Consider the following 25,349-nt stretch of genomic DNA (forward strand, 5'->3'; position numbering starts at 1 on the left):
ATTCCTCCACTTTATTGTGGAAAAGATTACTACTATTAGCTAGCATTTCACCTCCAGCCTTTGATCCTTCCATTTTCATAGAGTGTGCTGCAGTCTTCGCTGAGTTTGAGCCTGTTTCCACCATGGCCCTTAATGATATTGTTACACATTTAAAACCGTCAATTTGTCCCACTGATATTATCCCACCAAGTATTTTTAAAGAGGTATGGAACACTATTGGACCAAATATTCACGCAATCATAAACAGTAGTCTTACTTCTGGTTATGTGCCACTTTGTTTTAAAGAGGCTGTGGTGCAGCCCCTTATTAAAAAACAAAATCTGGACACTTTAGTTCTCTCAAATTATCGTCCGATTTCTAAACTTCCTTTTGTGTCCAAGATTTTAGAGAAGGCAGTTCTAGTGCAGTTACAAGCCTATTTAGATCTGCATGGTATTCTTGAGGTGTTTCAGTCTGGTTTTAAAGCTTTTCATAGCAGAGACTGCACTTATAAAAGTTTTTAACGATCTTTTGATTTCAACAGATTCTGGAGATTCTACAATTTTGATGCTTTTAGATCTTACAGCAGCATTTGATACGGTTGACCACAGTGTTCTTATCTTGCGTCTCGAGCACAAGGTGGGGATTAAAGGCACTGCATTAAAATGGTTTAGATCATATCTCTCAGAGAGAGTGTTTAAAGTTGAGTATGGGAGCTCTACTTCACCAGTTGCACCAGTGACATGCGGAGTACCGCAGGGCTCTATTTTGGGACCGATTCTCTTCTCCCTTTACTTGCTTCCTTTGGGATCTATCTTAAAGAACCATAATATTAGTTTCCATCTGTACGCAGATGATTTACAAATCTACCTTCCTATAAAGAGTAAGGGTGAGGACTCGACAAAAAGGTTGTTAGATTGCTTTTACGACATCAAAGCATGGATGGCTTTAAATGTTTTACATTTTAATGAAAGTAAAACTGAAATTATGATTTTTAGACCTAGCAGTTCTACTAGCACCTCCAAATTGGACCTGGGACCCCTGACGCCCTATGTCAAGTCTATGGTAACGAACCTTGGTGTAAAGATGGATAGTGATCTTCACCTAGAGAAACAGATAAACTCTGTTGTAAAAGTTAGTTTTTTTCAACTTAGGCTCTCACCAAATTGAAGCCGTTTTTATCTTTTAAAGATTTGGAGAGGGTTATACATGCTTTTATCACCACCCGCCTGGACTATTGTGATGCTTTATATATAGGAGTTAACCAGGCTTCTCTCTCTAGATTGCAAACAGTTCAGAATGCTGCCGCTCGACTTACAGGAACCCGTAAACGGGAGCACATTATCTGTTCTTGCCTCTCTTCATTGGCTACCAGTTGTTTAAGAATACAGTTTAAGATTTTATTATTTGTTTTTAAATCTCTTCATGGGCAATCACCAGCTTACATAGATGATCTACTGATGATGCATGCTCCTCTGAGATCATTAAGGTCTGCTGACCAACTACTCTTATCTGTTCCTAGAACAAGACTTAAAAATAGGGGTGATCGAGCTTTTTCAGTCGTAGCCCCTAGGCTGTGGAATGATCTGCCTATGAGTGTCAGGGTTGCTCCCTGCCTTGACACTTTTAAATCTCGACTTAAAACTCACTTTTATTCATTGGCTTTTAAACCGGCCTGAGAGTTAATTTCTGCTTTTTGTTTTGTTTTGTATTGTCACGTGTTTAACTGTGTCTTGTGCTCTTGTCATGTGTTTAAAATTTGTCTTAAATTGTGTCAGTGTTCAGCACTTTGGCGAACCTCGGGGTTGTTTTAAATGTGCTTTACAAATAAAATTGTATTGTATTTTATAATACTTTGTCATTCCAAACAGTAAAATGTATATTTTAATTTGAGTACATTCAAAATGACTACAAAATGTCATGCCTTTGAAAAATAAAGAAAACAACACGATGCGCTGCTTAAGCGCGTCTCTGTCTCATTGAACATCTTTCTGGCGCACACCATAAAATAAACCAAAATACAGCGATCAGCCTTTTTGGTGCGCCTACTTTTGAAAGACAACATTTAGATTATCTGAAGTAAAAATTCATTATATAAGCCTAAATCACTTAGGAATAAATTACAGCGTGCTTATGATAAAAAAACGTGACTTTACAGTGACTGAATATTTCCCTATTTTGGAATACAGAATAGGAAACAGCTATTTCCCTATTTTATTTCACAGACCCCCTGGCACTTGAGCACTGTTGTTGTACACAGAGGAAAGCCCTGTAGGGTCTTCCCCGGTACGGGTTGTGTGTGTCGAGTCATTCGTTAGTCTGGTTGTTTGATGAGAAAAAGATGAAATGTAGTTGCAATGAACGAGTTAAGAATCCGTACATCATCAGCAGCGGAGGACTCTTATTCTTCTGTGCGCTACCGAGGAAGGACTGATGACGACACAGTGTGATCTTCGGCTGACAAATCAGAGGAAAGGGGCGTTTCATTCTCGCCCACCTGTAGAAATCGAATATTCAAGCTGTTGATTCATTTTTCTACCTCAGAACGATAAACGAAAATCAAGCAGAATTCTTGTTTTTCGTTTCTTTGGAAAAGAAGAAGAAAAAAAAGGAACTGTTTTCTCATTTTTCTACTTTCAATATTAAATCAAAACACGACTGAACGAATGATACACGGATTGTGTAGAGTTACATTCAAGCCATTTTAAGGCATGAAGAAATTTTATTAAGGAAAAAACATTTAATGTAATTTTGGTGATCAAAGATGAGTTAAGGGATAAAAATATTGACTACAGGGGGACTTTAACATTTCCTCAATGCATGAACCTGCTCCCTTAGCTGGGAGTAATCAAAAGGAAATATTGAGGCAATTTTATGAAGACAAAATTGATGTGACACCCCTTCCTTTATCACTTTGGTCAAAGAGATCACAACAGGGTCAAAATTTCAAATAATAGACTCAAAGGATGTTTCACAGTCTTTTAATGAACAAAATGAGTCATACAAATCTAATGATTTCGTTGGCCACTTCTAATGACTCCATGAATCAAGCACCTACAAAAAAGATGGAAAACATCAGTTCACTGCACACAATGGTTATTTATTCAGCACAATAATATCATGTAGAGAGTAAACACCACTGACCTGTCAATTATCCACTGCAACTCCAGACAGCCACTCAACCTACCAATGAGAAAAAACAAACCACTGCCACATGCCTAACAATCAAGAAGAAAAAAAAGAAAAAAAACCCACTAGACAGTTTTAAACATTTCTAAGAACATAATTACAAACCTTTCTCTGAGATAAAGGATGGCACATCAGAGTAAAATCATGCTGAATCTTCAGTAATTGTCAAAGGTCCTAAAACAGACTTTAGTACCAGTCCTTGAGGTGCTGTAATCCCAACACATTGCATGTTAACTTAAACCCACGTAAAAGGGTTTGCAATTTTTACATGATTAGTTACTTGGCATTATGCCTTTGATTTACCGGAATCCGTTTCCCTCTTTCCACGAACTCCACATGTTGAATCACAGCATTGACAAAGAGAACTCTGGAACGGGTCATCTAAAAGCTCCCATCTGTTAATGAAGGATAATGGGATATTTTCCAATAAATCATGTCAGCATATTGAAGGATTTTAAGTATAAATCAAGAATACACTAACTCTCTTTTGACTTTATTATAATTGCAGGCCTTCTTCAGATCGTTGAGGTTGTCAGGGTCCCATGCAATTAATTTGCAATGGATATAGACCTGCAGGGTGGGGGAGAACAGGCAGCAAGAAATTCAGATGTTTAAGAACTTGCCACATTCCTATGAAGAGACTCCCTCACCTCTTGTCCCATGGCGAATCTGAATGCTTGAAGGTGAAGCAGGATTGAGGAGGAGTGAGATCTTGGTAAAAAAGTGGATAAACTTTTCTTACCATCCACAAGACACCTATGATGGATTCATCTTAAGTCAATTATAAAAATATGGGCACTAAATTGCAGCAAATAAGGACGATCTAACTTTATTTGATGTACTGACTAATGGGTATTTCAAATAATCACAATTATACACACCCTTTATTGGCGATAAGTGGGTACGTAAGACTATCCGGGGAGATTTCGAGAGTTGTAGAGGCTACACATTCCTCAAGAAGCAACACCAGTGGCTGATGGGCTTGCTGGTTAACACCAGCCCAAATAGGGACAAAAGATCCCAGCGGAAAGACACTGGATTCTGCAGGGCCACTGAAATCATCTGTAGAGAAGATTATGATAGGGGAGTTATTGTTAGAATGAGAATCTCAGACAATGAATCAAGATCTGCCTACATACGATTGAGAATTGCCATGTGAAAGGCCAGTTCTCCATGACCTTCTATGGCACCAGTAGAAGAGCTCTGGAAGGCAGGAGTCCAACCCTTTGGCCTGAAGACCGAATCAAAATTATTGTACATCATCGATGGGAATGATTTGGGATTGAGAGTGAATACCTGTAGTAGGCTACCCAGTTGTGATGTTACCTGTCATTCACACATCTAATTGTATAGGTGAAAGAAGGAGGGTTTGGCTTTGGCAAGGGTCTGTAGGTTAACTTGTTCTCATACACCAAGTATTTCCATGTAGCCTAATCGGAAGGAAGGGAAAAAAAATGTATATTTTCATCACCATATTTTCAGGATTCTGTGATTACCAAAATCAGGAAGTGAACTTACCGTCCGTTTAAACTCACACTCACTAAGTGGATAGTGAAAGTCTGCCTCTGCTTCTTCATTTGACACATTTAAGAACTGTGAAGGAAAGCAACTACCCAAGAAAAGACGAGCAGGATTCCCAGTCATCGATTGGTTGATTTTCCACTTAACGTGAACAGACTGTTCGCCACACGTAACTTGGATATCTATAGTAAAAGGAGAGAGGAAGTACTTCATTGTATGCCTCAAAGTTGAAGAAAATTGAACAACTCTGATAGCCCATCCATGTTTAGAACCTGGTCTCAAAGCAGATTATTAGCAAGTAGACCATCTTGGACCAGCAACAACAAAATACTAGTTTAAAACATTGTGGTTTGCCTACCAGCCAATGATCAACTACTCTGCTCATTTCCAACTACACATTTCGAAAGCACAACTACCCGCTAAAGCTGGATTCTTTTAGATGTTATGTTACATGTTAAGAATGTATAATATTTTTCTTGTGCCATAATAAACATTACCATTATTACTATCTTCAGACATCACAAACGCTGTGGCAACTGAAAAAACAAACAAACATTGCAAAAGGTTATTCATGATCAGATGCAGACCGAGTGAGGTGCAAACCAAACGCTGTCTGTGAGTTTCTGAATTCTGCTACTTCGTCAGTTATCAGTAACAGTTAGCTAATTTACAACAGCTGACACCTGACAGAGGAGGAATTAAAAAAAAGCAGCATTTACTCACTAATTGGGATGTATGTTACTCTATATTTGGATAATAATTAATTCTTACAATTTACAATTTTGTATATAATTTTGACAGTTTTTTATTGGGATTTATTTCGGAGGATCCAACAAGACGCCCAAATGCGGAACCATTGTACCATTGCTATAGTTGAAACAAACTACCCGGAGTTTATTTCGGGTACACGGGAAGTTAGACTGTTTGTTTCGTAGAAGCGTTTGCAATTACTATTGTTTAAAATATCAGATGAGATCAGATTATCTAGTTTCTGTTCAACTTTTATGAGTTAAAATACAGCCCTCAAAATGTTGATTAAAGTAAAGGTAAGCGATTATTGTCCTCGCTTTTAGCTGTCGCTATCTGAGTTGCTATAACGTTATTCAGTTTTAACCTGGTTTATGATTTCCAGTGTTAATAACATGCTTAAACTGATTAAATTGTATTTGATTTGGGTTGATCTATTTAAAATCCTGTCGAAATGCAGATTTGTTTTTAACTACTAGTGAAGTGATTCAGATGTGTTAAAATTGTATATAAAAAAAATTTAATCGTGTCTCAGACACTCACAGGCAAAGAAATAGAAATTGACATCGAACCTACAGACAAGGTAGGAGTGGTAATGTCCTTAAAATGTGAATAATATTTCGTTACCTTTGGAAGTATTTGGATATTTCTTTTATGCTATTTCTTTCAACAAGGTGGAAAGAATCAAAGAGCGGGTGGAAGAAAAGGAGGGGATCCCACCACAACAGCAAAGACTCATTTACAGTGGAAAACAAATGTAAAGTTCCCCATTAATATTAAATAATTTTGAAGTTAAAATAAAGCATTCAAAAATGAACATTTTCTTATATGCTTTTCTCTTTTTCAGGAATGATGAGAAGACTGCTGCTGACTACAAGATTCAGGGAGGATCTGTCCTGCATTTAGTTTTGGCTCTCCGGGGAGGGGAAAACCTGCAATAGCCCTGCAATCTTCCTGTGTCTTTCCTATAATCTATTATGGTAAACTTGTAAATAGTAGAAATCTGTTTTATCATGTACATGAACAGATGAGCCAGGTGGCTCTGCTGCTTAAAGCCACAAGTGGACATTTGGCTTTGCATACATCACTCTCTAACTCATGTAATTGTGATTCTGAACAGTTTACAACCTAAATGTGGGTTCATATTGACATTTGTTTCTGCCCTTTTTGTTCCGTGGTATTTGACAGTATACACGTTAGCAGGTTAAGAACTGTTTACTCATGTTTTAAGATAGACACAGGTCCCTAAAGGATTAATTAGTTAGCAATATCTTTTGCTATTTTAAATTTCTCATTCAGCTGTTAAACGGGCATTAAGGCATATTGTTTCCTAAAAGAGATGCTCACGTGTACCATCATCTTTCTAAAAACTAATTTCTTGAATGAGGTGCATTATACCATATACATATGTTTTATTGTGTTTGGATAAAAGATTAAACAAATTGGACAAATGGATACTTGTGGTTTCACACACACAATGAGGTTGTTTGAGAAATATGAATATGACATTCTAAATATGTGAGATGGTAAGTTCACATTCACAGTCAAGAAAAACAGTAAACAGAAAAAAATGATGAGAGGCTTAATGATAGCAGAAAGGCAATTGGAGCTCAAATGAATTAATTAGGGCATATGAAGGACATCTGTAATTCAAGTTCTTCAACTTGTTGACGGTTATTTAGTGACAGTGCTCAAAGGAGCTTATCTAATTACAGTATGCATTAGTTTGACTGTTCACTCTTGTGTAGTGATGACAGCACATCAAAGCACACTTTGTTCTAGACAATTCAAACCAAGATAACACTTCATAAACACCTGTTGTATCAAATCTGCCGTGAGAACGTTCAGTCCATAATAGAAAGGTTGACAGTAAGCTGCCTATTTCCGTAGATTCCAATCTCAATGAGAGAGACAGTAATGGGGATTCTGAACTCGTAGGTCGGTCACAAGGGGCTGATTGATGGCTGACAGTTCCAGCCCAGACTAGGAAAGGAGTCAATTTGTACTGTGTCCTGATGCACTACACCCTGATGTGAATAAGACACTCGAATCCGCATCTTAAGGCTGACCTGTAGGTGGGAGATAAAAGTATTGTCAAGCTTGTTCATATATAGCACCGAAAAATTTAGTGAGAAACAGTCGCACAAAACTGAAGCAGGATGGACTTGCCATGTTAGGGTTGTTGAGTAAAACAGTCTGTGTGACTTGACCAAGGCCATGTGCTGGAATCACATTACCACTCGGAGCCTTCATCTGCAGCTGAACACTCTGAAAAAGGAGAATAATATTGTTTAAATGTGATAACAGCGTGTGAAAGATTCTGACAAACGTATAATTTCTTTCTTTCAAATTTACAACCCAATTTCCAGAAAAGTTTGGACATTGTAAAATACAATTCAAAATCAAAAATCTGTTTTATTTTAATGGCTGTGACACTCCAAAAAAGTTGGGATGGAGGCATGTTTACCACTGTGTCACATCACCTTTCCATTTAATTACACTTTTTAATCATTTGGTTATTGAGGATACTAATTGTTGCTGTTTTGCAAGTGGAATTTTAGCCCAATCTCACCAATTATACATGACAGCTGCTCAACAGTCCAATGTTGTCATTGTCTGATTCTCCTTGTCATGATGGGCCATATATTTTCAATAGGAGACCGAGCACATCCGTTCTTCGGTGAAGAGTGTCAGTGTAGAAACCACTCTGTTGTTGTAGCATGTGCTGAATAAGGCCTAGCATTGTCTCTGTACAATCCCAATATACACCTCAACGTCAATGGTACTTTCAACCACATCAAGTCTTTGGGACTGAAAACTCGTAATCCATTTTTCCCAAAAACATGCTGAAACATGGACTCATCTGACTACAGCACACATTTCCAATGTTAATGGACTGGTCTTTTAGAGCATCTGAGATGAGCTCAAGTCCAGAGAACTCGGTAGCATCTCTGCATTGAACAGATGGATGCTCCCTTTATACCCAAACGCGATACCCTTTTACCAGTTCACCTGCTGATTGTGGGCAGTAACTCACATTTTTTTGGAGCGTGTTGTAGCCATCAAAATACAAATACAATTAATTTGGCCAGTGAAAACAAATAATTTTTTTCTTTGTATTTTTGTCAGTTAAATAAATGTGCGAGAGAATTAACAAATCACAGATTCTTGATTTTATTGCATTTTACAAAATGCCCCATATATTCTAGAATTGGGGTCATAATTATTGAGAAATATAATTTATTGCAGATGTAATGTGGAGAATCACATTTATCATTTCTTAGGCACAAAACGCATTCAATGACTCATTTGAAATTACATAATTTCAAAAGCTAACAATACAAAACTGAATAAGGGCTCGTTCACACAGAATGCTTTTTAGCTTTGGAAAAACACGAGACGTGGGGCAGAGCGGAATGGAGAAGCTGCAGAGCAAGCTTGGTTGGAGCTTAGGTTTAGCGAATGTAATTCTATGATGTAATTTGGACCTAATGGGTGGAGCTAGAATATCCAACCACACCCTAATCCTACCCACAACTCTATCCCTTCACCTCCTTAGAGCTCCAGAGAGAAGTAGCGGGACTAATCCCACCCCATTAGAGCTCCAGAGAGGAGGAGTGGGTCGTCATTTAACTCTGCAGTGAGTAACTCTTGGTGGAATGGGGAAAATGCCGCGTTTTTAGAACGCAGTGTCATGCGCGAGACGCTGCAAAAGACGCGAGTGCAACGGTTATACATGTTCGTCTAGCACGTTTACATAGAAAAACAATGGAAAAGTAGCGCGCATTGGAATGATAAAAAGCGTTCTGTGTGAACGGATTTGCTACATTACTACAGTAATACCATATTGAAATGTATTCCGAATCTTAAAAAAACACAAATACTATTAAAACAATTAGATGTAGCTGAACACCTACACATAGTCTTAACCATCTATACAAAAGAGGACAATTTTATATTGTAATGTAAACATGGACCATTTAACATACTGCAGTAGAGAGCTGTCATTCTTGTTTTGTAAAGAAATTTTAATAAGAAAAACATTTTGTGATGCTACTTGTGATTAGAGTTTTATAGGTCATTCTTTATAAGTGACAAAGTGTGTTGGGTGAAAAACCAACTTTGGAAGTGTTGTATAAAGTGTTTTGGCAGTTTTAGTGCATTTTGAATCTGCAATAAACTCCTGTGCCAAGTTGAAAGTTAGTTTGGAAAAATGTGCAAAAAGCTTTTAAAAGTGACTCAAGTATTGAGAAATAAGTCCTACAGAGTAAAAAAAAAAACACTGTACATCTTCTGGATTCAGTCAGTGTTTGTGTGCCTGTAACTTTTTGAACAACGGGTGAGTAGTTCACTCTAGTACACACACTCAAAGGCTTATGTTATAAAAGACTGTTGACAAATAGGTTTATTGTGAATTTTCATGAAAATGAGCTGAAATTAATATCAGACCTTAGGTACAGCTGCCTGAAGAGTGAAGTTGATGATGTCACTCTGAGTGGAGTTAGAGGCAATAAGGGTGACCGTGACATCTGTTTCTGTCTGTTTGTCACATTGGGTTTTCAGGGTTAATCCATTCTTCTCATACACCGTCACAGTGGGAACTACATGCAAACACACCAACACGAGGTGAAAACTAATATAAACACAATTTAAAATAATCATTTCCTATTTTAATATATTTTAAAATGTAATTTATTCCTGAGATGGCAAAGCTGAATTTTCAGCTTCCTTCAGTGTTTTCAATGTGACACTTCAGTCTTCAGTGTCACATGATCCTTCAGAAATCAATCTAATATGCTGATTTGTTGCTTTTATAAATGTTGAAAAAAGTTGCGGTACTTAATTGTTTTTTGTGGATAACATTTTTCAGGATTCTTTGATTAATAGAATGTAAAAAAAACAAAAAACAAACAGAATTTATTTGAAAAAGAATTTGTAACATTAGAAATGTAATTTTTGGTCAATTTAATGCATCCTTCTGTAATAAAAATATTTGATTTAAAAATAAATACTGATGCCAAAATTTAAATGGTAATGTATCTTTCAGGGTTTTTTTTAAAGGTCACACACAACTGGAGAAATCATCAGTGCTTCAGGTGTCCATGTTCTCACCTGGTGTCGGTTCCAGTCCTCCCAGCAGATCAAGAAGATCGGCACTAGAGGTAGTTGTTGGAGTGATGGTTGGGGCAGGCTTGGGCTGGAGAGACATGTCGGTCCCACCCAAGAGATCCAGAAGGTCGCACACCTTTAACAAAATTATAAATACAAAAAAATGTGTATCTATTCTTTAACAGTTCAATGTCTAAATACAATATCATATAATAATTACCTGGCTTGCTGGTTCTGAGAAAAAACCTGCCTCAACTGGTTTGGGTATAGATGTGTCAGGCTCCTTAATCTCTCCTGATGTGTCTCCATTAGTGTGTCCAGGTGAGTTCTTATCCATCACAGGCATTCTTTCCAACACTGCAGCTCTGAGATGAAGACAGTGAACTTGATCGCTTAATCATGAACTGCTTAAGAGCTGCACCATTCATGAATAATCTCAGGGTTTTTTGTACTGAAAAATAGTAGGCTAATAAAGCACATAGCGGTACCTCATGTGGTCATATTTCTTGAAGAGTGCATTATATTCGACCGCTCTCTGCTGAAGTTCCAGGTCAATGCAGCTGCCGTAAATACTGACAATACTTCTGATTCGGCTGATTGAGAGAAAAACAGAAAGATGAAAAAGATCTAAGACAAATCAGGCTCAAAGAAACAAGTAAATACACAGAGAGTTAGAGAGAGAGGATGTACTGTAGGATATATCAGTACCATAATTGTTATCAGCCCAAATTATACATTTTCTTTTTCATTTACAAATTTTCTTTTCTATTTTTTATAAATGTTTTTTTATTCCAGTGATCAAAGCTGAATTTTCAGCATCCATCACTCCAGTCTTCAGTGTCACATGATCCTTTAGAAATCATTCTAATAAAATGATCGGGTGCCCCAAGAAACATTTATTCTTATTACAATTACAATGTTAAAAACAGATCTGCTGCTTAATATTCTTATTTTTTTGTAATGATGTAAATGTCTTTACAGTCAAGATCAATAAAAGTATTAACTTATTTAAAAAAAACAAAAAAACAACTACTAAACCCCAATTGGATCTATAATTGTTTATGCTCAATTCCCCTAATTTTTCTTTTAGAGTACATATGCTGTCATCTAACATGCATAAAAAAACACTAATATGTAAATAACTGTTAAATGTAATCTATAGAAAATCTCAATATGAATATCCATTTTTTTATACTATACGTTATATTCTTGTGATGCCTAAACTCACTTGTGACATTTAAAACGATTGAGTTTAGTTTTTAGCGTTTTAAATTCATTTAGACAAAATACTGTAGAATTATACAAATACTTCTTACATTATTTTTCATATTCAACACAGTAAATTTTTTGTCAGTATTTCATTATAACGTTTCTCACTCGACATTGTCAGTGATCCGAGTGCTCAGCTTCATGGTAGCAGTGAGTGCGAAGCCTCTGGTTGCTGGTGATGACATGTGAGACTGAAGAACTGTCTCCAAGGCCTCCAGGACGTCATCTTCTGTAACCTAATGGCAAAAAAAGGCCCAAAACACAATTTAGTCACTCCTTAAACAACAAGTACTGTGGTGGTACAGGGGAGGCATCAGTTTCATTTATCATGGTGTAATTGATGTGCAAAACTACATGCTTTCAAAACTGACTAATATAAAACTGTAAGTATAATTATGCTAGTTTGTAAGACACAACTTCTCAGATGGGTTGCTGTTAAAGGGATGTTCACCCGAAAATGAATCAATCATTTACTCACCCTCAAGTTGTTCCAAACCTGTATGAATCAACTGTTTTGGTTACTGACATTCTTCAAAATATCTTCTTTTTTGTTCAGCAGAAGAAAGAAATGAATACAGGTTTGGAACAACACAAGGGTGAGTAAATGATGATAGAATTGTAATTTTTGGGTGAACTATCCCTTTAAAGTAAGAAAAGCGTTAAACTTTACACGTAAAAGTACAGCATGCTAGTCTAGTGAAACCTCATGACCACAATAATGGATAAGAAGAATATTCATGTACAATAGTATTTACATGGTACTCCAAGGTACATAAAAAAAAGAAACATTTGAACTACCATGGTACTTGGTTAAAAAAAAAAAAAAAAGTATTTTTGGATACCTTCTTGTTAGTGGCTTGCAACATAAAATGCACTATATGTATATGTATTAATTTATATGTCAGATTCACATTGCTCCAGTATTGACACGGATTAGTGCACCAAATGTGCTCCCTATATAATTTTACATGTATAATTATTTGATTTCTGTTTACCTGCACAGGCTCAATCTCCTCACACTCGCCTTTCAACAGCAGGTCTCCATACTCCCCTATACACCAGCACGCAACTTGGACCAAGGATTGCTATGAAAATAAACGGTCAATTACACAATCAGGCACGTATGAAATGTCCACACATGACATGGTGTCATTGCCCAGAGATGCTCAAAGCCCAAAAACACAATGCACATGTTTGTAAGAATCAAGAATGCATCTTGTGTGGAAGGCCACTTCTACATCATCACACGTTTTTACATTTCACTGCGCTCCTTTTCCATTTTTTTTTATGTCAACATGCGCTAGTCACACTTGCGTCTTTTGCAGTGCCCCGTGCATGACATGGAGGACATGGAGCTCTAAAAACGCAGTGCTCAAGAAGTTAAACTTTTAAAAACCATGGGTCTCATTCATGAAACACGAGCATAACGAATTTTTGTGTAAATCGTGTGTAAAGTGGTTCTGGCGTAAATTTTCGGATTCACTAAAATGTTCGTATTTTTCCAAATGTTAGTTGGTACGCAAGAAATCTACAAAACAGCCACGCGTAAATAATGCGCTTAACACCCGAACGTTTTGCTCATTAATAAGGCTGCATTTTAATTCACCTTAATCGGGTACATATTTACACAGCATTTTGAAAAAATATTATATACAGGTCCTTCTCAAAAAATTAGCATATTGTGATAAAGTTCATTATTTTCCATAATGTAATGAAAAAAATTAAACTTTCATATATTTTAGATTCATTGCACACCAACTGAAATATTTCAGGTCTTTTATTGTTTTAATACTGATGATTTTGGCATACAGCTCATGAAAACCCAAAATTCCTGTCTCAAAAAATTAGCATATCATGAAAAGGGTCTCTAAACGAGCTATTAACCTAATCATCTGAATCAACTAATTAACTCTAAACACCTGCAAAAGATTCCTGAGGCTTTTAAAAACTCCCAGCCTGTTTCATTACTCAAAACCGCAATCATGGGTAAGACTGCCGACCTGACTGCTGTCCAGAAGGCCATCATAGACACCCTCAAGCAAGAGGGTAAGACACAAAGAAATTTCTGAACAAATAGGCTGTTCCCAGAGTGCTGTATCAAGGCACCTCAGTGGGAAGTCTGTGGGAAGGAAAAAGTGTGGCAAAAAACGCTGCACAACGAGAAGAGATGACTGGACCCTGAGGAAGATTGTTGAGAAGGGCCGATTCCAGACCTTGGGGGACCTGCGGAAGCAGTGGACTGAGTCTGGAGTAGAAACATCCAGAGCCACCGTGCACAGGCGTGTGCAGGAAATGGGCTACAGGTGCTGCATTCCCCAGGTCAAGCCACTTTTGAACCAGAAACAGCGGCAGAAGCGCCTGACCTGGGCTACAGAGAAGCAGCACTGGACTGTTACTCAGTTTTGCATGTCATTCGGAAATCAAGGTGCCAGAGTCTGGAGGAATACTGGGGAGAATCAAATGCCAAAATGCCTGAAGTCCAGTGTCAAGTACCCACAGTCAGTGATGGTCTGGGGTGCCATGTCAGCTGCTGGTGTTGGTCCACTGTGTTTTATCAAGGGCAGGGTCAATGCAGCTAGCTATCAGGAGATTTTGGAGCACTTCATGCTTCCATCTGCTGAAAAGCTTTATGGAGATGAAGATTTCATTTTTCAGCACGACCTGGCACCTGCTCACAGTGCCAAAACCACTGGTAAATGGTTTACTGACCATGGTATTACTGTGCTCAATTGGCCTGCCAACTCTCCTGACCTGAACCCCATAGAGAATCTGTGGGATATTGAGAAGAGAAAGTTGAGAGACGCGAGACCCAACACTCTGGATGAGCTTAAGGCCGCTATCGCAGCATCCTGGGCCTCCATAACACCTCAGCAGTGCCACAGGCTGATCGCCTCCATGCCACGCCGAATTGAAGCAGTCATTTCTGCAAAAGGATTCCCGACCAAGTATTGACTATTGAGTGCATAACTGAACATAATTATTTGAAGTTTGACCTTTTTTTTGTATTAAAAACACTTCTTTTATTGGTCGGATGAAATATGCTAATTTTTTGAGACAGGAATTTTGGGTTTTCATGAGCTGTATGCCAAAATCATCAGTATTAAAACAATAAAAGACCTGAAATATTTCAGTTGGTGTGCAATGAATCTAAAATATATGAAAGTTTAATTTTTATCATTACATTATGGAAAATAATGAACTTTATCACAATATGCAAATTTTTTGAGAAGGACCTGTATAGTAATTACATACGGTTTTTCTTATTATGAGAGCCAGTAACAGCATCTGCGATGGTGGTCCTTCTCCAGTTTTAATACGATTTTTCCGAAGTGAACGAATTAGTTTTTTGCTCTCAAGCTTAAAGTCGAACCATTTTCTTCTCACTTCTGGGAATGTTCGATTAACAGATGAAACTCCATTGAATGCATCTGTAATATGCTGCCAAGCTTCCTTTTTTTTAGGACCCGATACATCACTATGTACGCTTGAAAATAAAATGTGGCGTTTAGAATGAACTTCTGATATTAAAACTTAAATTTCTGCATCTGAGAAATTTTTCTTTTTCATTCGCATTCATGTCATAATATGATGCCCATATATAGTTGTCAGTCAGATTTAATGGGCGGGATTTATGGTAATTGAGAATGAACGTGCACGCGCATCCCATTTACGACTGATTGGAATTCATTAACACACACACACATTTCACGATCACATCTGACGTTTACGAAGTATTTGTGAATCAGGAGAAGAGTTTTGGGAAGGTCTCTTTACGCGCAAATCACTTGCATATTTACTCGTATATTTACGAATGTTTCATGAATGAGACCCCATGTCCGGTGTTTCCCAACCCTGTTCCTGGAGGCACATCAACACTACACATTTTCTAACTCTTCCTAATCAAACACACCTGATTCAACTCATTAGTAGAGATTCTAAGACCTGTGTGAATGGCCCCTTATAAGGAAAAACATATCCTTACCTGTGAAATATCTTTTACAAGCGCTCTATAGAGCTTGTGAACAGTGTAACAGTGGAGCTCAGAAGCAGTAGTGATGAGTTGGATTAGGTTGGGCACAGTCTCATCTCTTACATCACCCCCTGCCTGAAAGAGAAAGTACTACATTTAAAACTTGATACAGTTGAAAAGATACAGTAATTCACCTAACACATTCTAAACCAGTATCATTTTCTTTTTTTATGTATTTTAGGAGATATACAGGTCCTTCTCAAAAAATTAGCATATTGTGATAAAGTTCATTATTTTCCATAATGTAATGATAAAAATTAAACTTCCATATATTGTAGATTCATTGCACACCAACTGAAATATTTCAGGTCTTTTATTGTTTTAATACTGATGATTTTGGCATACAGCTCATGAAAACCCCAAATTCCTGTCTCAAAAAATTAGCATATCATGAAAAGGGTCTCTAAACAAGCTATTAACCTAATCATCTGAATCAACTAATTAACTCTAAACACCTGCAAAAGATTGTTGAGGCTTTTAAAAACTCCCAGCCTGTTTCATTACTCAAAACCGCAATCATGGGTAAGACTGGCGACCTGACTGCTGTCCAGAAGGCCATCATTGACACCCTCAAGCAAGAGGGTAAGACACAGAAAGAAATTTCTGAACAAATAGGCCGTTCCCAGAGTGCTGTATCAAGGCCCCTCAGTGGGAAGTCTGTGGGAAGGAAAAAGTGTGGCAAAAAACGCTGCACAACGAGAAGAGGTGACCGGACCCTGAGGAAGATTGTGGAGAAGGACCGATTCCAGACCTTGGGGGACCTGCGCAAGCAGTGGACTGAGTCTGGAGTAGAAACATCCAGAACCACCGTGCACAGGCGTGTGCAGGAAATGGGCTACAGGTGCCGCATTCCCCAGGTCAAGCCACTTTTGAACCAGAAACAGCGGCAGAAGCGCCTGACCTGGGCTACAGAGAAGCAGCACTGGACTGTTGCTCAGTTTTGCATGTCATTCGGAAATCAAGGTGCCAGAGTCTGGAGGAAGACTGGGGAGAAGGAAATGCCAAAATGCCTGAAGTCCAGTGTCAAGCACCCACAGTCAGTGATGGTCTGGGGTGCCATGTCAGCTGCTGGTGTTGGTCCACTGTGTTTTATCAAGGGCAGGGTCAATGCAGCTAGCTATCAGGAGATTTTGGAGCACTTCATGCTTCCATCTGCTGAAAAGCTTTATGGAGATGAAGATTTCATTTTTCAGCACGACCTGGCACCTGCTCACAGTGCCAAAACCACTGGTAAATGGTTTACTGACCATGGTATTACTGTGCTCAATTGGCCTGCCAACTCTCCTGACCTGAACCCCATAGAGAATCTGTGGGATATTGTGAAGAGAAAGCTGAGAGACGCAAGACCCAACACTCTGGATGAGCTTAAGGCCGCTATCGAAGCATCCTGGGCCTCCATAACACCTCAGCAGTGCCACAGGCTGATTGCCTCCATGCCACGCCGCATTGAAGCAGTCATTTCTGCAAAAGGATTCCCGACCAAGTATTGACTATTGAGTGCATAACTGAACATAATTATTTGAAGGTTGACTTTTTTTTTGTATTAAAAACACTTCTTTTATTGGTCGGATGAAATATGCTAATTTTTTGAGACAGGAATTTTGGGTTTTCATGAGCTGTATGCCAAAATCATCAGTATTAAAACAATAAAAGACCTGAAATATTTCAGTTGGTGTGCAATGAATCTAAAATATATGAAAGTTTAATTTTTATCATTACATTATGGAAAATAATGAACTTTATCACAATATGCTAATTTTTTGAGAAGGACCTGTAGTTTCCAGTCTGTTCCTCCCACAAAGCTATCTTGTTGCTTCAGAAGGCTTGAAATAATTTGCATCAGTAATATGGGCTACTTTTATGATACTTTGTGGTTATTTTTCGAGCTTGGCATTTAAAAAACAACACCATTGAAACATTCATTGCATGGAAAAGCTGCCAAACATTGTGCGTGAGATTTCCTGTTGTGTTTCACACAAAAAATAATAATAATAATACTGCGTTGAAATGGATGAGAACTTTAATAAACACAAAGATGTTTACAGACTGAACGTCATTGCTTATTTGCAAATGGGAAGACTTTTCGTCATATTTTGGGAGGCATGTAACTGTTTTGGTTGTGTAGCAGTGGTTATTTACCGTAGTGAGCACATGCAGGATGGTATCAATGTGCCAGCGCTTAGAAGGGGAATACCTGACCAAGACACAGAGAGAGACACACAAAGACAAAGTGCTGTTCAGTGCCTGTGACTTGCCACATATACAAAGTTAGACAGGTTAACACAGAAAACAACAAAAAAGGCAATAAATCGGGATTCCTCCACATGACACGTTTTAGAATGGGTTAGCCATTGATTGCAAAGACTGAGCTCATGAATATTAATTAGCTCAGATGGCCATTGCCAGTTAATCTTCATGGTTCAGTTGTCTAATAAATATTCAAGAACCAAACCTTAACCTTTGTATTTTTTATAGACTGATGTGTACAGATGTGTTTGAATCACAGGGTCTTGTAGATATTTGGCACTGAGACGTTCCACATGCTGTTTGAGCTAGTTTCCCAGGATATGTTTACATGTTTTTGTATATTAATTAATAATTAATCAGGGGAGCCGATCTGTAGTACGACTAAATAATTTACCATGAAGATATGGGTAAAAACTACATTTCTAAAATACACATTTGTGTCTCCTAAAAATTCTGAAGAGTGAATTTGTTCTTTTTCCTCAATTCACATGCCCAAATAAATGTAACATACCTTATTTGATCATCTTTTGCCTGCCAGAGTACATACATTAAAATGTACACATTCTTTAAGTTAAATATGAAGAGATTTAGCACCACACATTATCTGATATCCTTAGCTACCTCACAAATTTACATAGAAAGGTAAGCTATACATTTTAACATCAAATGATGGGAAATGGCATTAAACGTAGGCAAGTCTTACAGGACAATGTTAAAGTTGGTTTCTGTAAGAAAGTACTTTCTTAGATATGAGTGACAGTGTTGAATAGGAGAGATACACAAATTAGTGGAGCTGAACCACAGACATATAATGTATGATACTAACAGGTAGATATAAAGTACAAAGGACTGATGATACCTTTCAGCAGCGTTGAAGATGCCAGAAGCGGTTTGAGATCGAAGCTCTAGGGGACAGGTTGAAAGAAAAATGAGAAGCTCCTTCATCATTGAGCGAATGTTCACAGCCGACACAAGGGCAAGTGACAGATCCAATGCACGACTGCATAAGAAAAAGAGCAGGATGAATAACTGTAATTATACCTCAATTTATATACATCTGTATTGTCTATATGCATTCTCCTTTTTGAATAATTTATAGTACCGTTTGACAGAGGTGTCTTGATCTTTCAGGCAGTCCACAATGGTGCCTCTGTGCCGCTGCACTGCATTGTGGTCTGTCTGTACTATTTTCTGGAGGGATGTCATTGATATGTAGCTGTAATAGATGAGAGAGACAGAAAATGAGCATGTATTGGCATGAGTAGGGCTGAGAAACTGAATTTACATTTTCTACTCAAAAACACTGTAGTGTGGTGCAAGAATAAAAAAATGAATATATATATATATATATATATATATATATATATATATATAAATCTTTTTATCAAAAGAAACTTTGAATATCTGTGAACAGCAGACACCCAAATTTGATTTTAAACATTAAATAAAAAATTCTGAAATGGATCTGCTCTTATTGCAAAATGAAAGAAACTACCATTTGAAAGTTTGGGGTCTGTTTTTAATGTTTTAGAAAGAGCCTCACAGATGTTGCAGTAAAAAATGAAATATTATAACAATTTAAATTAATTGTTTTCTATTTTAATATATTTTAAAAGACTATTTTAAAGACTATACTATAAGCCTCGGCTTCAACATACTCCTTGTTTTTGGTCATTTCATTGTAAATTTACCAAAAAATAAAATAAAATAAAACAATAAAACAAAATAAAATGTAACTTATTATTGTAAAGGAAAAGCTGAATTTTAGCAGCCATTAGTGTCACATGATCCTTCAGATATCATTATTATCAATGTTAAAAACAGTTGTGCTAACTAACCCCAAATGTTTGAAGCTACTAGAACAAGAAAAACAGGCTAACCCTGAAAGCCTCTGTATAACACATTCTGATTAATCAGCTCAAATATGAATTAAAAGTGTACAATCAGGTCCCAAACAAAAGAAGTGGTGGTGTTATAAAAAATAAAATAAAATCCATTAGATCTACTATGATTGATTAGACTGATATAACAGTTCCAATGCTTTTAAATATAGAAGTATTAAAAAAGAAACTTACCGAATATTCCTGTCATTATTAAGTAGAAACCTCCCAAGAATATTTACAGCTAGCACCTTAAAATACATAAATTATATGCATTAAATGACCTGAAATACACTACAGAAGCATCATATTCCACTCCTGTTTAAACCAAACAACCCAACTAATCATAAAACTGTATATTAAATTGTATATGAAACTGTGACCAACCCTAAGCCCACTCTCTGAGTTGATGTCCATGATAGTTAGGACTGTTTCATACAGCACAGCACTGCCTGCAGTCTTACTGCTGTCTGTATTTGTAGCCACCTATGCAACAGAATCACCAAGATCAAGCATTAAAACTCTGCTTTAAAAATGAATAACTAATATGATTAACTGTATTTCACAGGGTGTGTTTGTTCTATTGTACCTGTGCCAACAAGTCATTCATGGCATCACTAGCGGTGTCATTATTGTGACCCAGAATTCTTAGCAATCTAAGGATGCGCACCTGAGGGACAAAAAGAGTACAATCAAATCCTGATATTCATACAGTTCAGTGTACCAGTAGAAAGTATGTTGTAGCCTGATAAAGAGTGATATGAAGCTTGACTGGAGCGGACAAACCTGCAGAAAGGGGTCGCTGATACCAGCTACATTGTGCTCTGGAGAATAACTGGATGTCACAAGACCTTTCATGATCTGTACCAGTTCAGGAACAGCCTTATGGAATGGGAAGAAAAAATGATTAGTAGTCTGTATAACGGAGTAGTTAAACTGAAAGTTTTGGAGAAAATTCACTTGAATTACCTTGCGGAACTGATTGAGAGTGTCAGGATTTTGCGCACACAATTCAGTGATAAGAACTACAGCCCCATGCAAAACCCCTGTGAAAACATTCAGGCAGTTACAAAACCCCATCATGTTAAAAATACTGCACATAATACAAACTTTTTTTTGTGAAAACACAAGATATAAAAAGAAACAATGTAGCTAACCATGGTTCTTCTCAGACAGAAGAGACCTTGCAGCAGGAATAAACAGCTCTGCAAGCTCTGGGACCTTTCTCATTATGTGGACGGCACACAGCGTGGCCTAAAGCAGGTATCATTATCAGTAGTACACAGAAAAAAACTAAACAAAACACAATTTAGCCTGATTATGTTTATCTGGATGATGACATGACTTAAACACAAGGGCGTAGGTTTGATTTTGACATTGGTGAATACATAAAAATCATAGCTAGGGACAATTCAGTAGTTGCTGGATATTGGTGGGTCCCTACCGTATTCTATGCCCTTGCTTAAACTATACTTAAAAATGTTTACTGACATAAAATGTCATGAACTGACCTTTTTCTTGATATAAGAATTAGAGGCCCTGAGGAGCCGTTCGATCTCTGGTGCCAGGTCTCGACACATCTCAGCTGAACCCATGCAGGCCAGAGTGCATAGAGCCAGAGACTGAACATACTGACTGCTGTGGGAAAGGTCACTACAACAGAGATATAAATGGCCAGAAAGAATAATGATTTGAAACTGGAATCAAATAACATATCTTATATTATATATAATATACAGCATTTACTTCTTGATTGAGTTGGTAATCAGTAAGCTAGCATCCTGCTTCTCATCCAAGAGCATCATGGCTCCCAGGTAACCCATCCGCTTCTCGTTGTACCTGGGGCTGGCAATCAGACGTACACACTCCATCTGCAGGAGTCAATACTAAAGTTATCACCATAGTAAGATATATAATATACAGAGGGATAAGGCTGCACAGATGAGAATTAAGGTGCCAAGATGTGATGTATGCATAATTTGAGATGTAAAGAGTTACCTGGCCGAAGTGTGCAGGGTAGCCCAGCATGTGCACGTAGAGTAGTTTTGCAAGGCTGTGCGAACGTTCCCCATTGTCACCCTGGCGAAACTGTGCCCGGATATCTGCACACTCTCTTTGGATGATGCCCCTCTCCTCGCCTTGTGTCCGGGCACTTCGGATGACCCGAATCATTTCCTGTAAACGCACTGATGGAGTCATGACTGTATCTGTAATCAGAGAGATTGAGAGAGGCATTTCATAGAAATTGAAAGAGGAACCAGCATATACCCAGAACAAAGCAATGATTTTACATTTGTAGTTTCTTGGTGCTTGATTCAATTGCATTTTTGAACAGACTTAAATAAAACAAATGGTTATATTAAATGCAACTCTGAGGGTCTAATTTGCTTCCATTTTAGAAAAAGAACTATCGAGTCATGTCAGGGCAATACCATGACCACTTTTTTTCTAGAACCTCAATTTGAACACAGCAGTTGACCATCAACCAACACAGCAAACTTCACCCATGTGTAGTATATCTGCAATATATTTAGTGAATAACAATATGATATTCAGATAACTTGGATTATAGAGCAAGAGTAGTATGTATTGCTTACACTATTGTTCAAATTAAAGTTTGGGGTCGATGAGATTTTTTATGTGTTCCATTTTAATAATATATAGAAAGAAAGCTAAATTTTCAGACATCAGTCATTACTCCAGACATCAGTGTCACAAGATCCTTTAGAAATCATTCTAATAAGCTTATTTGGTGCGCAAGTAACAATTGTGCAGTGACTAAGCCTCGGCAGATGCAAAAGAGAACCCACGACACACCCCTCCTGAACTCACTCAACTGGCTCCCAGTTGTGGCCAGAATCAAATTTAAAGTTTTAATGCTAGCTTTCAGGACTACCCCTAGAAAAGTTTCCCCCTACCTCAACTGCTTTCTCCTGCCAGATCAAGTTACTGAATGAGCCAAAACAATGAGGCAAAAAATCCCTCTCTGTTCCACACACACAGACTATGTATTCTTCTCTGCATATCTTCTCTTCTCTAGCTGGTGTCCTAATCTAGTTGTCCTTTAAACATGACATTGTTTACTACAACGTGTGTTGACTCTTTGGTGAATACTTTGTTCCTCTTTTGTGAGTCCATTTGGATAAAATCTGCTAAATCCATAAATGTAAATGTTAATATTTTTGTGAAAAACCATGATCATCTTTTTTCAGGATTCTTTGATAATACAAAGTCCAAATAATCTTGAATCACTTTTGATCAATTGAATGCATCCTCACTGTATTTATGTAAAAGTATTTATTAAAAGATTTTGGGGGTGCCTTTTTGGAGCATGTTAGCCTGTAGCTAGTCATTATATATTTGTATTGTATGAACAAGAACAATGTAAACATCCCGAAATGTCTCATTTTTGATTGCACTCTTCCTCTAAAATTGTTCTAAGGACCTAAACAGTTTAAAGGTTATTTGGGCCTGTTGCCTCTGGTTCCTCGTCCTCCAGCTGAGGAACTTACACCTGCTTTCATTTCAGATCTTCCCATGACCATGATGATGACTACATTCAGGCCGCATGCGCACCGCGCGCGCTACGCGGCCTTTGGTCGCTGTGACGTTACTAATCTACAAATGCATTCCACATGATATCATTATCGTTTTGACATCTAACAGAGTCATTTTCATATAATATATACAGCGCAGTCAATGTGTTCATAAATAGTCCGTTTCCTCGAACCACCACCTTTAAACACAAACGCTGTGTGTGCATGAAAATCAGATGCAATATAAAGGTGATAAAACGTAAACAGACAGGAGATAACGACAGGAAAGACTTGAATGATCTGAAAACGGCGATTTATTTGTGCTGCTCGTCGCTCTCGTCGTTTGCAGGAGATGTAAACATTTCTTGCGTTATTGTACAATGCATCTGTTTGTGATTAAACGGACTATTACTTATGATACTTTTCGGTGGCAAAAGTCAAGTTTGTACACGTCCCGAGTGTTGTTAACCAGTGTTTGTATCCGCTGACGTTTCCAGCATCTGATCCAGGGCTCATCGTCTTACCTTAGGCAGCGCAGTAATTCCAATCGCCGAAGCCACCCGGCTGCTCAGTGCCTAATTCATCCGCTCCTCCTTCTCTGTTTAACCTTACGGTGTATCCGTTGGTAACCAGACGAGGTATTTTACTTTACGAGTAACTTTATCCGCAGTAACAGCATTTACAAATGTGTATAAGCCTCATAGTACAGTGCAACTTCCGCCATCCGGGTGTGCCATTCATTCCCGTCCAGCTGCTCTGGAACTGGAAAAATACTTGTGTGCAGTTTGTATTTAAAGGACCCGCGAACTATTATGTTTCGTCCATTTTTCAAACTAAATTAAAGTAAATGATTCAATGAATATTAAAAAGTAGTATTACATTTATTTCGTAAAAATAAGAAACATCAATTTTTGTTATTATTTTCATTAGTAAACTAGTAAATAAAGTTTCAAAGTATCTAACTAGTAGGCCTTACGTTACCTCTATACTATTTATTCCTTTGAATCCGTAAAATAATTTAAATCATATTATTGTCACGGAATTCTATGGGGATCCGGGTTAAGATGTCACTTCTTAAAAGCCTTGTAATAGTCAGTCTATGGTAGTCCAGTCATTTTAAGAAAAAAGGTAGAACAAATTGCAACAAGCAAACTCAACTGATTTTGTATCCTAAGTTTCTAAAAAGACCCAAATATAGACCTTTAGATATCACCATGAAAATTACTGAGTTGATTACTTACGTCAAGACAGACAAAAAATGTATTACAAGTTTTTTTGAAATTGTTTGTTAACATGTACAAACGGTGCATAATCTAATAACGTAATGTGCAATACCAACACAGGTCTAAACACTGGGTATAGCCAGGTGAAAATGTCTTTTCAGACATGTTCAAAATGTTGATACAGTAAAAGACTATAGAGGCAAACAAATGTCAACATAAGATGCAGAGATTCAGTCATTCATTCAAGGTCCACTCAATTGTCAATCAACTGCTGTCACTCAGGTAAGAAAGGTTTCCCTTTGTTTTTGTACACTATAGTGGGAGTTTGGCGCAGAAGTAGCCTATAAATTGGTATTTTTTTTACTGTTTACCCTCTAGTAGCCATGTTGAGGTGAGTAAGATTGTTTTTTTTAAACGTTTTTATGCTCACCAAATCTCCATTTATTTGATAAAAAAAAATACAGTAAAAGAGTAGTAGTTGTACTGCGAGTATTGTAGACCCTATACAGTTGTGGTCAGAATTATTGGAACCCCTGGCGATCAAAAATGGCTGTAAAAAATAAATCTGCATTCTTTATCCTTTTGATCTTTCATTCAAAACATATGCAAAAATTTAACC

The 25,349-nt window shown here is 37.5% G+C and overlaps 3 protein-coding genes across 5 annotated transcripts; 1 reads left to right on the forward strand and 2 right to left on the reverse strand.

The window, feature by feature from the left end:
- Positions 1-2,944: 2,944 nt before the first annotated feature.
- Positions 2,945-5,374, reverse strand: zp3f.2 (zona pellucida glycoprotein 3f, tandem duplicate 2). 2 transcript variants are annotated; one of them, XM_077232909.1, is made up of 11 exons: positions 5,187-5,374; positions 4,687-4,871; positions 4,495-4,598; positions 4,308-4,399; positions 4,050-4,230; positions 3,819-3,879; positions 3,650-3,738; positions 3,472-3,563; positions 3,274-3,375; positions 3,124-3,162; positions 2,945-3,033 (listed from the first exon to the last, which is right to left on the reverse strand). In XM_077232909.1, exons 1-9 carry the CDS (start codon positions 5,260-5,262, stop codon positions 3,311-3,313), a joined length of 945 nt encoding a protein of 314 aa, XP_077089024.1. In that variant the 5' UTR covers positions 5,263-5,374; the 3' UTR covers positions 2,945-3,033; positions 3,124-3,162; positions 3,274-3,310. The 2 variants fall into 2 exon arrangements, with proteins under 2 accessions (XP_077089024.1, XP_077089014.1); XM_077232899.1 differs by having other exon boundaries at positions 3,819-3,924.
- Positions 5,375-5,578: 204 nt separating this feature from the next.
- On the forward strand, positions 5,579-10,468 carry nedd8l (NEDD8 ubiquitin like modifier, like). The gene is made up of 4 exons (XM_077232933.1): positions 5,579-5,735; positions 5,972-6,019; positions 6,111-6,193; positions 6,284-10,468. Exons 1-4 carry the CDS (start codon positions 5,718-5,720, stop codon positions 6,375-6,377), a joined length of 243 nt encoding a protein of 80 aa, XP_077089048.1. The 5' UTR covers positions 5,579-5,717; the 3' UTR covers positions 6,378-10,468.
- ap1g2 (adaptor related protein complex 1 subunit gamma 2) lies at positions 6,832-24,342 on the reverse strand. 2 transcript variants are annotated; one of them, XM_077232857.1, is made up of 22 exons: positions 24,032-24,342; positions 21,970-22,178; positions 21,718-21,842; positions 21,483-21,624; positions 21,129-21,225; positions 20,941-21,017; positions 20,758-20,853; positions 20,561-20,641; positions 20,359-20,457; positions 20,167-20,222; positions 19,194-19,307; positions 18,951-19,091; positions 17,984-18,038; positions 15,797-15,919; positions 12,810-12,899; positions 11,923-12,050; positions 11,034-11,138; positions 10,766-10,910; positions 10,549-10,681; positions 9,886-10,037; positions 7,606-7,704; positions 6,832-7,505 (listed from the first exon to the last, which is right to left on the reverse strand). In XM_077232857.1, exons 2-22 carry the CDS (start codon positions 22,168-22,170, stop codon positions 7,380-7,382), a joined length of 2,385 nt encoding a protein of 794 aa, XP_077088972.1. In that variant the 5' UTR covers positions 22,171-22,178; positions 24,032-24,342; the 3' UTR covers positions 6,832-7,379. The 2 variants fall into 2 exon arrangements, with proteins under 2 accessions (XP_077088972.1, XP_077088964.1); XM_077232849.1 differs by lacking the exon at positions 24,032-24,342 and having other exon boundaries at positions 21,970-22,206.
- Between the last annotated feature and the right edge of the window lie 1,007 nt (positions 24,343-25,349).

Source organism: Siphateles boraxobius, unplaced genomic scaffold (genome assembly GCF_051911475.1).
Source record: "Siphateles boraxobius isolate OS27281-9 unplaced genomic scaffold, OSU_SipBor_1 1, whole genome shotgun sequence".
Lineage (NCBI taxonomy): Eukaryota > Metazoa > Chordata > Actinopteri > Cypriniformes > Leuciscidae > Siphateles > Siphateles boraxobius.